General features: G+C 42.7%; 1 protein-coding gene across 2 annotated transcripts in view; it reads left to right on the plus strand.

Annotated features, from left to right (window-relative positions):
* The window catches only part of LIN28B (lin-28 homolog B), a 71,829-nt gene that overhangs the window by 15,658 nt on the left and 40,883 nt on the right, over positions 1-15,288 (plus strand). For both annotated transcript variants that reach the window (XM_038761318.1, XM_038761319.1), the window contains exon 3: positions 3,059-3,291. In XM_038761318.1, the coding sequence (XP_038617246.1) occupies positions 3,059-3,291 (233 nt within the window). The remainder of the gene's footprint in view (positions 1-3,058; positions 3,292-15,288) is intronic.

Genomic DNA, 15,288 nt, shown 5'->3' on the forward strand with positions numbered 1-15,288 from the left:
GGTCTTTTATGGGGTACGGGGGTGCAGTAGTAGATAAAGTAATGAAGTTGTTTTTCAGTGGCATTGAGATTGAACATGCCTACGATTTAGCATGTGTTAAATTGAGGTTTGAGAGCTAGGAGCCCGCGTGGCGTTGGGAACGGGGGTCTAAAGGGGAAGAGAAGAGTGAGTGTGTGTGTGTGTGTGTGTGTGTGTTGGGGGAGGGGTGCCCCCGGGGGCTTGCCGAAGGGAAGTGGTGTCTACAGAGTTCCTGAGGAAACTGCTGGGATTAGAAAAAGAAATTGGAGGGTTTTGAAGATATGAATGTAGCCTGGCGGGAAGCATTTTATCTGTTCGAGGAAACAAAATGTGGACAAAGCATTTCTAGTCGGGCTCTGTCCTAAACTCGCTTTTTTTAGGGGGGAAAAAAACTTGATTTAAAGATAACCGGGAATGTAATGGAAAGGACTTGGGAATCCTGCAACCCCGCTGCGTTTGTACAGCTGAAGCACTTGAAAGATCCAGTGTTTAAGAGGGAAGCGTGTTGAAGCTGGAGGCAACAATCCGTTAGATTTTTTTTTTTTAGCCTTTTCGACTCCAACACCCATTAGAAATGCTGCTTTGTAACTGTGGTTTCCAAGTCTCCTTCCCTGCCATTTTTTTCCCCCAATTTCTTTTTCTGCCTCTACTCCCTCCTGCCGCCCTCCCTCCTCCTTGTGCTCCCCTTTCTCCACCTCACTCTTCCTCCTCCCCTTTCCCTCCTCTGCCCTCTCATCTCCTCCCCTTTTCTCCCCTCCTTTCTCCTTTCCCCTCCCCCTTCTCTCTTCCTTTCCCCTCCCCCGCCTCTCTCCGTCCTCTTTCTTCTCCCTCTTTCTCTCCCCTCCCCCCTCCCTCCTTCTCTTCGCTCCCCATCCCCTCCTCCTCCTCCTCCTCCTCCTCCCCTTTCCCTCCACTCCTCCTTCTCCCTGCACCCCTCCTCCCTCCGCCCCGTCTCTCTGTCCGCCTGTCTCTGTCCCTCTGTCTCTCCCTCCCCACCCCCTGCTCCCGGGGAACAATCGCCGCTGATTGAGGGTCACTCCGATTCGAGGCTCCAAAACTGGACTCTTATTTAGGAAGGTCATTAATCACATCTCCTCCCCCGGAAAGAGATGGCGGAGAAACCTGTGAAGTACAACCCTCCCATCCCCCTCCAAAAAATGTTACGACACGCTAAACCTCAACACATTTTTGAGCCACACTAAGGTGATTTCGCCTTTCCGGTACGGTTTTTAATTTGGATTTGAAAATTGTGCAGAAGCAGCAAAAGGGGGTACGCTATTGTTGGAGAGGAATCGTATCCGTATTCGAAACGTAATATTGGCCCGGACACGCAGAGCGATTTAATTAGCCAGAATTTAAGAATCATCAGGGTGTTGGTTTTTTTTTCCTCCTGAAAAATCTTCTTGAAATAATGTGAAACGGGTTTGTACCGGGCGCGTTTATTGTTAGTTAGCCCGGGATTTATTCCTTAGGAAATACGGGGAATATCAATTGTATAAAACGCCTGTGGTTACTTGTTTTAAAAACAGGTTCTTATGTACTATGGCCTGCTTATGTAGTGCATACGTGTGCACATGTATGAATCTATAAATCGGCTAAATCGATAAATCTCCAGGAACCTCTTTTGTGTTTGAATTAGCACATAATATCAGCGTCCTGATTTACCGTAAAGAACTGTGCAAATTATCTGAAAGATAACGTGTTCGAGTTTTTCTTGTTCATTCATAAATTATTTTGATGTCAGCAGAGATGAAATGGCGATTGGTTATCTCTTCCTCTTGCCAACCCCTTAAGGATCCGATGTGAAATTAGTAGCAAGAAGGCATGTAATTGACAAAGTCACGTGTGCGCAGGGGGCCAGAAACTGAGGGAGAGAGAAGGGGGGGAGGAAAAAAAAAATCAAAAGAGGGAAAGCACATTAGACCATGCGAGCTAAATTTGTGATCGCTCAAAATCAAGATGTTAGACTGATGCAGAAGATCACTTCGTTCCAAAGGGAAAGTTTTCGTCTTACGAGTTTGGAGCAGAGGGTCCGTGGGGCAACATGGCCGAAGGTTAATTTTCTTTTCTATTGTTTTACTATTATTTTTCTCTCTGCCTTCCTTCCCCCCCCCCCACCTCCACCCCAACCCTCTCCAGTCCCTCGCCCCCCACTCGCCTGCTCCCCTCTTTCCTTTTACCCCACTCTATGCATTGCTCCCCCCCCACCCCCCAACACCCCCGATCGCGCAAGGGGGGCTTTCTTAAAACCCATTGTTACAGATCTCCAAAAATGTTTCGCACCGCCCACCCCGATTCACAACCTGAAAAGCTTTCAGGGGGCTATTGTTCGAATTGTTCGGGTGTGATTAAGCGCAGTTTCGGCCTTCTTCACCTGCCCCCCATTTCCCCCCAACTTTAACCGAGAGGCACTTTCGGGGCGGGAGGCCCGTTGCAGGAAAATCAAACCCCGGGCCCGGGGCAAGGCTGCACGGGCACCGGCAAGTTGTGCAGTCGCCACCCCCCGACCCTCCCGGGTCTCCTTGCGGGAGAAGGGTGGTTTCGCCGGGGAAATTTCCGTTCGGTAACGAGAGGCCCGAGAGTCAAGCCCGGTGTTAATGGGGCCGTGAGATGAGAAATCACACATAGGTGCGGTACCGATGAAGAATAGGATATATTGGTTCATTTTCTTCTCTTCCCCCCCCCCCCCCCCCCCCCCCCCCCACACTCACACACACTCCTCCCCCACCCCTTGATGACTTGGCCGGGCGAAACGAGGAAACGGGCCCATTTCGTCTCCCTCCCCCCGAGTCCCCGTTCCCAACTTTTTCCCCCCCGCCGTCCCGCCCTTCCCGGTTTCCCGGGTCTCCTCTCCCCCCTCCGCCCCCCCCCCCGTCCACCTCCGACCTCTCCCTCCCGCGTGTCGTCGTCGTGGTCTCCGCCCCGACGGCCGGGCCCCCCGCACCCACCCGGCGGGCCCCCCTCGAAGCCGGCCCATTGTGCCCCGGGCGGACCATGCTCATCGCCGCTAACGCCGCCGTGTCCCTGGCTCTTTTCGCAGGAGGGCCGCGGAAAGGCGGCGGGGACGAGCCCGGGAAGCTGCCGGAGCAGGAGGAGGAGGAGGAGGAGGACGACGACGACGACGACGACGAGGAGGAGCAGGAGGAATCCCAGGTCTCGCACGGAACGGGCCACTGCAAGTGGTTCAACGTGCGGATGGGCTTCGGGTTCATCTCCATGATCAGCCGGGAGGGGAGTCCCCTCGACCCCGCGGTCGATGTCTTCGTACACCAAGTAAGCGCCCCTTTGCTTAGGCCCACACCCCCCGCACCAACCAAGCGCGCGCGCTAGAGAGAGAGAAAGACCGTCCTCTGCCCTTGCGACCCCTGGATAGCCGGCGAGCCCCCCGACAGACACACAGACTGCCAGGCAGGCGGACGGGGGCAGGCCCAGTTGCCGGTCCTGGAAGTTTGCAGGGTTGTGCCCCTTCCTTCCCCCCATCTTACCTCCTTCCCTTCCCCACACCACCTGTATATATGTTTGTACATATTTATTACTCTATTTTACTTGTACATATCTATCCTATTTATTTTATTTCGTTAGTGTGTTTGGTTTTCTTCTCTGTCTCCCCCTTTTAGACCGTGAGCCCACTGGTGGGTAGGGACTGTCTCTAGATGTTGCCAATTTGTACTTCCCAAGCGCTTAGCACAGTGCTCTGCATGTAGTAAGCGCTCAATAAATACGATTGATTGATTGATTGATCTGACTGCCTGTGTGTGTGTGTGTTTACCGAATAGAAGGGGATCAATCAGTCAATCAATCAGTTGTATTTCTTGAGCGCTTACTGTGTGCGGAGCGCTGTACCAAGCGCCTGGGAAGTACAAGCTGGCAACATGTAGAGACAGTCCCTACCCAACGGTGGGCTCACAATCTAGAAGGTGAGGTCACAGTCTAGAAGATCCGACCAGAGGCCCTGCCTCCCCCCCACCCCCCAAACGCCCTGACCGACCACGCCGTCCACTCCCCCAAACCCCGGCGAATCGTCTAAGTTAATCGCCTTGGGCCCCAGGTCCAAAATCACTCGTTCGTTTGGGACCGAGCCTCCCGGTGGTAGCCACTAAACCCCGGCCCTTCTGGGCAGAAGTCATAGGGCACCGAATATCCGACGTGCACCCCATCGGAGACGATGGTAAATTGTGGGATTTGAGAAGCGGCTGTTATGTCCGAAGCACTGGAGCCAGCGCTCCGCCAGAAAAATTCGAAGCCGGTTCAGTTGGGGAACCGGATTCGGCCCTCCCGATTCTCCCCTAGGCATCCTGCTGTTGCAGAGGAAACGCACTTCCACATGGTTTTTAAAAGTGAGCCCGGGGTCCATCTCTAATCCAGTGAAGTAACAGTATGTCGTGACGACAGATCAACATGCGCTTTCTGTGCCAAGACTGCCTGACCCGATTAACTTGCATCCACCCCAGCGCTTAGAACAGTGCTTCACATATACCCAGCGCTTAAGAAATACCCTAATGATATCAATATAATGGGGGCTGCCTAGGTTTGATATTCAGCAATTTTGAAAAGCTGGAATTAGGCCAAGGATGCTGTCTCTTTAAGGGACTACACTCAAAAAGCATGTGGCTAGAGGCGGTTGTTTATATTTTTTTAAATGTGGCAGCGTCGTTAGAGAAGCCTCTATGTAAATGTAGACCTTAGGAAGTGTAAATTTGTGACCCAAGGAATCCCAGATGGGGATCAAAAGACCAGAAATACCTTTTGTTTAATTATTCAAAAGAAAGATACTACAAACCCAGAATCATCATCATCATCATCATCAGGAATTCCTATGTTTAAACAGTGACAATAACAACGTTTCACAAGGATGAGTGAGTTTTACCCGTAGGGGTAAAAAACATTTCAAACTGCCGTTAAAGGGTTCAGAAGAGCAACCAATGTAAAAGGATTTGAAACTTGCGTTCTCTCTCTGCCTCTCTCTGTCTCTCTGTCTCTGTCTCTCTCTCGCAAGAGGGGTAGGTGAGGGCCTGGTTTCCCCTACAAAGGAACTGAAAATTCATTTGTAATATTCCAATTGGTGACCCGTGAATGTGACATTTTTACAATTAAGCCGGGGAGGTTTAGCGTCTATTTACCATTTACCATATCCTTCGGGTTTACCATGTCCTTCGGGTCAAATCTTAACATTTAAAAATGCCATATCGTGCTGTAACTTTTGGGTAACGTTCATCTTCCTCTTCTCAGGGAATATGCACTTACCTAGCCGGTAGAAAGCATTAGGATCCGAAGAAACAATGTCTTTCTGGAGTGTCGGCTTGTGGTCGTGGCTCGTAGCTTTTTGACCTAAACTGGTGGTGATATTTTTTCCCCACTTCCCTAAAGGCCTGGCCATCATTATTGTCTGTTTATATATGGAAGAATAAGCATAAACTGTGAAATGAAACAGGATTTATATATTACGAGGCTATATACAAGCTACTTGGTTTTATGCTTCCTGCTTATACTTGGATGTAAGGCTACCTTTTGTGGCAACGTTTTCCAAGATTGTTATGAAATCAGTGAATGACAGGTCTGACTATCAGTCTTACTTCTTTCCCTTTGAGCCTTCTTTAGGCTGTTAAATTATTCTTTACGATCTCATAAATTTGCTTTATAGATGAACGAAAAAAATGTCCCTCTTTGTTTAATCATTGTCTGTTCTGATTGCCCCTCTTTTTAAGGCAAGTAAATTGTAGCTCCCTAGCTCTTAAGCAAGTGGATCTCAAAGAACAGTCTATTTTGTGTTTCTAATTTGGGCAAATATTTACAATGTAAACAACACCTGGGTAGAAAACAAAACACCGCAGGGAAGATTGCAAAATAAGGCGTTGTGATTGTTTACCATTTGTTAAACCTTCCATTTGTTGTTATTTGTTTTTGTTGTTATGAGTTGTTTACCTTTCATTTCACATTGGTGTTTTACTGACAGGATTATTCTTAAGTCTGCATATAAGGGCATTTATTTATGTATCTCCCATCTATCAATGTTTCTACCGCAGACTGTAGCTGTAGCTGATTTACCGCAGAAGAGGGGTTTCTTTCATTTTGGTTTTAAAATGTGAAGTTGGCTTTGAATTTAATATTTCTCATGTATTTTCAATTCTGTTGGAATGCTCAAAATAGTTCCGTCTATTCCTGGCCTGGGAATAAGTAACATAAAATCAGTTTGGGAATAAAAGCGATAGAAAATCATGGCTTTATAAAGGCATCGGCTATTTCCTCAGCATGTGTTGGCAGATGCATTTTTGGCATTCCACATAATTCTAGGTTTTGAATTGTGGGGGTAACTGTTTTGGGGGGTTGTCAGAGTCTCTCACTGATTTAAATAGTCACCCTGAAAAACATCAGCTGCTTTATTTACCAAAGCGATGGCTGATTACGATACTAAGATATTGTTCAGACAACCTGTAGAAGGACATAATGCCATTTTCCCCTGGATAAGTGTCTTAGAATTCTGAAAGTAATCCTATTTTGCAGGAACTGTTTTCAGCTGCTCTCCTTCTTGCTTCTTGAACATTCTTGAAAGTGCAATAAAGCAACACTTCTCTTCTTTTATTTCATTATTTCAACATCCGTTGTTTCCTTTTAGACTTTTAATATTAAGGGAAATGAAAAATGTACTAGGAGGAAGACTTGAGAACACTGACTATTCACCTGTACCAGGGTCTGCTCAAATTAATTTTAAAGATCACACTCATAACAACTCATATGTTGCTGATTTGTACTTCCCAAGCGCTTAGTACAGTGCTGTGCATGCAGTAAGCGCTCAATAAATACGATTGAATGAATGAATGAATAGCATTGGATTAATTGGATTAATTGTCTCTGACAATTCAACACCAGGCAGGCCCTGCATTAATAATAATTACAGATTTGTTGAAGAGTAGATCATTATTAAGGGGATATTACAATACGTATTCTTGAAAATTTGCCGTGGTTTTGGATAATAGAAAGAGATTAATATTACATGCCCAGATTGGTTGTGCTTCTGCTCAACAGTATGTTAGGTCTAAATTCAGGAATTCATGCCAAGAATTCTGCTAAACATTTATGGATTTTACCTGATGAACTGAAACAGTGTTTGATAATTAGCAAAAGGTGAAGATCCTTCAAAGGATCAACTGTACAAAGAACAAATTGGTAATTTTAAGAAAATACTCATCTTTCCCAGAGTCATCAATTCAGTTATATATTTCTTTGCAAAAATGGTTAGCAGCCAATAGCAATTGCATTGAATTCACTGTATAGTATTGCCTCAGGTGTCTGTGATGTCAACAGTCCGCGCATGCCCGGATGCTGTCCAGTATATGTATGTATGTATGCCGAATTGCTGCTGCAGTTTAATATATACTGCATAGGGATAACAGTGTATGCCTTCAGGCCTGTAACAAGCCGATGTGATGATGTTCCTTGTGTAAACATTTGACTTGGATTTAACGATCTTTTTTAAAGAAAAGGATGAGGGAACTTTCTTTCTCCCATTGGATTATAAGCTTCATGAGGGCAAGAACCAGCTCTTTTACTTATTATTGTGCACTCCCAGAAGCCTAGTCTGGTGCTCTGCTGACAATAGGTGCTCACTAAATAGGAGGGAAGGAAGGGAAGGAAGGAGGGAGGTAGAGAGGGAGGGAGGGAGATATCCTGTATACATTCCTCACATTTTCAACCTGTGAAGGTGAGAAATGTTTAGAAATGTTTAAATGTCAATAGATGTATTTACAAAGAATGCTACACTCAAGATGACTTCATCTGTGATTTAGGTATAACATTTAAAGACTTGAGTTGGAATTACTAATTCCACATTTTTTAAAAAATGTATCTTTATAGGTTGAAATTTTCAATACATGACATGCGGTCTATTAAATAATCTGGTGGCTGCTAAGGCCCCTTCACTGGTATTGCAGAGTTATATCCAGGAAGTGATCAGAGTGCTTAAAAATTGATTAGGAGCTTTGACTAAATCCACATCACTAAATAGACAAGGAAAATGAAACAAAGTAGATTCATAGATATATTTTGAATTACCTTAAGTTAAAAATACTGGGAAAGTATCCTTTGAGTTAATAAGTAATTTGTTGTTTCCAGGTTTTTGATGGAAGGGATTTATTTTTTGCTTTCTATTAAATGAAGTCATTACTAATGATGGTTTTTTGTCAATTATGTGGAACCAGGCAACCTCACTGCCATACACTTTTGAGATTTTCGCATCAGGATTGTTTATGTCACTGTGATACTTAAATGGTTGTTAATACTTAAGGGAATTGCTATGGCAATTGCATTTTACTAGTAGTGGTTTGGAAAAGATTCTTACTGTTACCAGATGACAGTGTTGCCTCACAATCATACTTAGACTTCAACACCTTTTCTTTCTAAGTACATTGTTTCAGCTTGTAGGAGGAAAGCTACAGTTTCTATTTAGTTCTGTTAGTATGTCCACTCTTCTGCCAAAATCCTTGGTGTTTGGTTTGTCTTCTGTATTCATGCTCTTGTTTCTGCAGGAGAATTGTTTCCTTTCAAATGTCTCAAAAACTCAAATATATATTTTGATTGCTCAGGATATCTACATCTATCTATCTATATATCTATCTATATGCACATAGTGTACTTTATAGAATACTATATATATTTGTGGATGGGATCTAAAAGTATTATATGCTTTGTTCATTTTGTTCTATATTTGGAGACCTTTCGAAGGAATTAACCCACTCTCATTATCAAATTAACTATCATTTCTAGACAAAGGAGACCTGCTTTATGAGTAAAATGTGTTAAAAATGTAGAAACCATTTGTTTGAAGAGTCTTGGACCTCAGTCAAGAAATTAGTTGTTCAATTTTTTTTTTCCACATCAAGTTATAGGAGTTTCCTTACTGTGTCCTTGATTGTAGGGGCAATGTCATCTTGAACATTATAGGCAAAATAAATGGCTCTCCTTTCAGGATTTGTAGACATTTTGGAACTGTTAAGTTATTTTACTTAGCAATACAACTAGTAGTTGAAACACAAGAAACTGAAGCCAGTTGTGTATGAAACTGTCTCTGGAAAACAAGAACGGTCATTATTCTAAGTATGGGATTTGCCAAAGTATGAAACGTTGAATACTTCAACCCTTATAAACCAGTAAGAATCACTGCACTTAAAAGTGGCTACTAAATCATTTGAATGCGGCACATACAGTCCCTCCTTTGTGAGAATCTTTACCAAATTAGTTGGAACAGTTAATGAAGATGTTCATTTGATGTTGGTTTCAGTATTAATGCTGCAGCACTTCCTCACTTTCATTGCCTCGTTCTTAAAAGTTCTTTTTTTTCCTTTGTTCCTACAATTGAGTACCCAAAGGGTTTGCTCTATTTTCTCCCATGAGCAAAGTTGTCATGACTGGTGATGGTGAGTCGTAAATTATCTGGTTACTTTGTGCTTAAGTAACAAAGTAATTAAGCTGGTGGCTTTTCCCATAAGCTTCGTAAACTAGTGCAATCTGTGCCTCCAACAGTGCAATTTGGTTTCAAAATGACATTGTCTAGATGGTCTTTGTAATGTAGCTAGACTATGCCATTTAGTTGCTTTCTAGTGTAGCACCCGAGACTTTCTAGAACCTTGCTTTGTTTTCATCCTGATGCATTTTTATAAACATTTGATACTGTTTACTCACAGATACACATTTCAGATTCTAGTTTGAAGCATAATGTAACAAAACGCTTAGAACAGTGCTCTGCACATAGTAAGTACTCAGTAAATATAGTTTGGTTGGTAAAAATGCATACTGTGAGCAACAGCACTTGATCCCACTCTCCCTTAACCCTCCTAGCCCTTATTTTTATGTACCCAGGAAAAAGTGGTCCATATTTGACAGTCTGTGTTTCAAGTCACTGCCATAGTACACTCTTAGGGAATGGAATAGATAGCTTGTTGAGAGATTACCTGAGAAACAGAGAGACCCTCTGACATACACCCCATTTTCTTTTTGTGTGTCTTCTGGTTCATTGTTTCCAAATACCTTTTGAAGGAACCAGCTATGTAATTCTACGCATTTCCCCCCTTCAATACTGTGTGCCTTTTGATGCTGCTGTAAACAAAAGATAACTGAATAGGCTACACCAGTCTCTTAGGCTTCACTTCCCGATATTTAGAGATGAGACTTCACCATTCCAGGAATACTTATTTCAATATATTGGAGTCCTCTGCATTGCCTGAGATCAGCTGAAGCTGGGGGAAACCTCCTTGATCCGTGTTTCTCTCATAGTCTACCCTCTCACCCATTTCTTCCTCTTCCCTCTTCGTCACTTCCGCTTCCAAGTTTATTTAGCATCAGCGTTGTGTAGCCCTGTACTGATGGCCCAGGGGACTGACACAAGGGCCTAGGAGACTCGACCAGCCATTGAGAAAGCTTAGACTCACTATGGTAGTTGCATGAGAATGAAAGCAGTCATTTAGTCAGTGAGCATTCACTGTGGGCTCTCTTGCTGCATAGCACCTAATAGGTGATTGGAGTGCTTATGTAATTTTTCTTTCTGAAATGTATTCCATTTGTTGAACTAATTTAAATCTCTTTTATTGGGTCTAGCAGTTTATGGCTTTTAAGTAGGGACCTAAAGAACACCTCCTCTGTAAATAGCATTGTAATAAGTTGTATTAGGTCAAAGTGAATGCAGTTTCTTAGGGTAAATCGTTTTAAAACATCCTGTGTTTCTATATCTCCAGTGAACATCCAATGAATTGCCAAACCTTGGATGCATTAAGATATGCCAAGCATTCAGGCTGCTGAGGAAATTCCATGCCTTCCTGCTGTAACATTACCCAAATATTTGCATGTAATTTAGCCAAGATTTGTAAACCATTCATTATGTAATGTTACTAAGTAGTTATTTTAGGAGGTCGTTTTTATGCTAACAAGCAGCAAAACAAATTGAAGATAGGGCTGCAGATTTCATTTGAAATAATTAACCTTCTGAATCAATTTCTACTTTGTGAATAATTGAACTGTTATGCAGAGACCTTAGGAATAACCTTTTGCAATTGAAAAATAGTTAAAATAATATAATACCTTTAAACATCATTGTGTTCTTGGGTCTTCAGCCCATGTGTGTATGAATTTTACCAAATGGGAAGGTTCTGTATGTTTTGGGAGATGACAAGCAAATACTATCCTTAGTACTTGAGCCATTTTTTTCCTAATGCAATTATTGAGCAGTAAATATGAAATAAGAAAGCATTTGAAGGATAATTACTTTCGGAATTTAAGAACCAATCAGCGGGCCACAGATTGTATCAATAAAGAACATATTAGTAATTGTTGGTGGGTAAATTCTGCCATTAAGTGAGGACCTGGGGTATTGAATGAATTTTTAGAGCCCATTCCACCAGGAATCTTATTTCCAAGAATAAAAAATAAATGTAACACAAAGCTGGCTGATTATTTTGTAGTACAGAATAAATATTTTATCACACTGAATGGCAGTACAGAAAACATTTCAAAAAATGTATTAGGTCCAGGAGAGAGTAAATTGGTGTTAAATAAACAGAATTATAACATCCAAGTGCATTTTCCTGATAGCATTGACATTTAAGTATCAGTAGAGGCAATTTTGATTTCCAAAGGAAAACAATAATCTTAATAGGACTCCTTTATTCATATTTCATTTCATCCCATCTCTTCCCTATCGTTTAGTCATCAGTCGTTCAGTAGCATTTATTGAGCACCTACTGGGTTCAGAGAACCCTACTGAAGCCCATGGGAGTCTTGCACTTCCTCGAGGTATGGAGGGTCAGGAGATATAAGGTACATATACATCATATGACTAATGCGCATTCATCCTACACCTGAGTTGTAAATAGGTCAATTGTGAGAAACAAAGTCAACGTTTACATCCTAATGCCACAGTTGATGTACTGATGTACTGAGGAGATACGGTATCCATTTGCTGCAGAGCGGTAAGCCCATTTCAACCATAAAGCAGTGGCCAGTTTTGAACAGGTCCGGAACAGCCTCTCCGGTTTCTTTCCTAATTAAATAGTTCATTTCATTCCTTTTAGTTAACTTTAAAGTCACACGTGCACCGTATCAACTAAACATTTATTTTCCTATACAGGAAGCATTGCTTCTTGTTTCTTTTCATTTATGTCCCTACTATTTTAGTAAGTTTTGACTAAAAAGAAAGGGAAGGTCTTCCATGCAGATACTTTTCTTTGTAAAGTTTTCTTTACTCTTATTTCTTTGTACTGTATTTTTGTATGGTTTAGGGGTCAGACATTTTCCTACTGGTTCTGGTTCTCTTCATTTTCCCTTTTACCAGGTTTTAAAAATATGTCTCTTTCACGTTCTCTCTACATAATCTATAATATATATCAATACATAATATATTAATCCTCCATTAGTCCTTCAAAAGGATATGTATAATCTTTTTGGAGGATTAATGGCCTTAAAAGTTTTATGCCCAGGAAGAAAACCACCCTTGCACCTGTAGGACTAAATGAAGTCTCCCATTTTTCTAAAACAAAAAAATGCAAATATGAGATAGTTTGCCTCTTCTTATGTTTTGATATGTATTTTCATTGTTAAAATTTTTGTTGGGGGCAAATGGGCTGTATATTTTTATTAAAACAGTCTGTAGTGAGATGTATCCTTGTAGACACATGTGGGTGCCAAATAAATATTCTTGAAAGTGATTTATTGACATAGAACCTAGTTCATATGTAATGCATATGTTGGTCATTTTTTCTTGACCTATACAATCATCCACATTCAGAATTAAGTAAAAAAGATCTGTTGAATTCTTGGATAATTCCAGATTCAGAGTTTTAGGATTTGCACATCTTCAAATACGTCTTACCTGTCCCAAATTAAATTTTTATAATAGTTAAATCTTTATACAAATCTTAAATCACTTAGCATACCTAGCTATTATATATTTATTGGTAATCCCAATTTGGGGGGGGGTAAAGGGTTTAAAATTGCCTGAAAATAATCCTCTCCAGATTATTCCGTTTAATCAATCTGCGGCCTGGAGAATGTGTTGATCACAGTTCTGAGCATGGCGTTAAGTAATTGACAGTACCAAATACATTTGAAATCGATTTCATGTTGGCCCGTGGCCCTTCCCAACCATTACATAGCCGCAGCGCCACAATCGCCCGTTGGCCATTTACTGTTTTGTGAGTGGTTTTGTTTGGTTGTTTTTCCGTTCCTGGCATTTCCTTATCTTAAATGCAATGCTTGCATTCATGCTCTAAAGCGTGTTTGTGTGATAAGGCGGACTGAATCCCACCTTATTTGGTAGTTCCACTGCCTTTATGGAAGGGCGTCCTGAATTCTACGCATAACAGTTGCCCCTAGATTCGCATGTATTTTCATTGCCATTTTTCTGACTTAATCGTCACTCGGTGGTAATCAGCATAATTGAGGTTTTTGTTATGCGTCGGTTAAACGATGCTGGTTCAGCGGCCCAGCCCGATTTTTCTCTGTAAAAGTTTGTGCATTTCTAAAGGCAAGATAGGCACAATGCGCTTCCATTTTGGCCAGATAACCGTAAGCCTACTTTCACAAAGAGCCAGGCCCCCCAAAAGGCCCATGGGATCCAGGCCGGTCCGCCACCATCCGTGTTCAAAAACTCCATAAATGAGAAGTGACTTGGAAAACGAGCCCGTGGTGCAGGTGGGGCTACCCGGGAGACAAGCCCACCTCCCCGCCCCCATTGAAGGGTTGTGAATGGAGAGGAGTGTCGCCCGATCACCTAACCCTAATGCCCTCCTTGAAGTTAGTCGTTTTAGTAACGGATGTAAAAAAAGGCAACGGTTTCCCGGGGAATCTAGCCTCGTGGGTTGTTTTTTTTTTTTTAAAAAAAAGGCGGCAAGACCATCGTTCCGCCATCATAGGAGATGTAAGATCATGTGAAGGTCACGCCTGGCCCCTCACAAGCCCAGGAGGTGCGTTGATGATGCGCAGCTGATGGGAGCCAGGTTTTCCGTGACCCCCTTTGTCGCCTGGTTCCCTCTCTCTCTCTCTCTCTACCCTAGATAGTGAAAGATAACAAAATAGTCGGGAAAGGGGAATAAAATGGCGGAGGCCGATTGTGCAATGATCTCTTCCCCTTTCTGGTGCACCGCCGGTTGGCTCTAGGCTGTGCAGTGGGCCTAGAAATTCGGATTTTTTAGAGAGGGAGCGTGACTTAACTCTCAGAGAGGTGGCATCCCACATTTCTGAGCTGGAATCAATAGTAGCCGTGTGTTTACGTGAAGGACTATTAAAGATGTAAACACTTTTAATCTGGCTCCAGGTTAAAACAAACAGCCAACACTTTGTTCTTATCTCTGCATCCCAAATAAAGTATACAGCCATCCGGGTTCAAGGCCCCAAGACCACCCATCACCCTGGTGGGATCCTCCTATTTATGCGAGAAGCTTCGGAAGCCTGTGTAGTGCCGAGTTGGGAGGGGTAGATGTAAAAAACAAGAAGAAGAAGAAAAGAAAGGAGAAAGGTGGAAGCCTTGAGAGGTGATTCTTCAAAATAGAGGCATCCTGGCGTCAGAGTTGTGAATGATGCCCCAAAGAACGGTTCCACCAATTTTCACCAAGCACTGCTGGGGCAGTGGGGGTGGGAGGCAGTTTGCAGGTTTTTGATGTATTCAGGAGGTTAAAGTGGGCCCCCATTAAGATTAACCTCAGCCCATTACAGGTTTTTGGTATGCAGGCCCCACCCATGAATGGCCCGGAGAGCTAATACCAAGCTTTTGTTTCTTCTGCAGAAAGGTTTTCAGGAAAGAAAGAAAACAGTTCATTCTCTTTCACCGTCAGTCACGTGACTTCCCTTTTAGCGGGTTCCAGATAGGGTTGAAGGTGTCTCACAGAATGAATAAGAAATTCACATTTTAGTTTATAGAAAAAAAAATTCTAAGTGGTCCCTATGCCATTCAGCCCAGAACAAGCACACTCAAACAAACGGATGTTTATCCTGGGAAGAAAAATCTTGTTCCCCATTTGAAATGTTTTCAACAAGTACTGTTTCTTAAAACAGTATGTATCATTTGCATTTCCAATATTTGGGAGGCTTATGTTTAGTGGTGTAGAGACAAATGTCTCCCCCAACCCACCAGCCGTTCTAGCTACCTTTGAGGTTTGCTGAACGTTAACTGTAATTTTCTTAGAACTCACATGGCAAATAAAGTGGGGGAGGGGACCATGTACCCACCTACATAGTTGTTGGGTGTGAATTGGGTTTGGGTGAGGGGGTTGGAATTTGCTTTTTTATGTC

Source organism: Tachyglossus aculeatus, chromosome 19 (assembly GCF_015852505.1).
Source record: "Tachyglossus aculeatus isolate mTacAcu1 chromosome 19, mTacAcu1.pri, whole genome shotgun sequence".
NCBI classification, from domain to species: domain Eukaryota; kingdom Metazoa; phylum Chordata; class Mammalia; order Monotremata; family Tachyglossidae; genus Tachyglossus; species Tachyglossus aculeatus.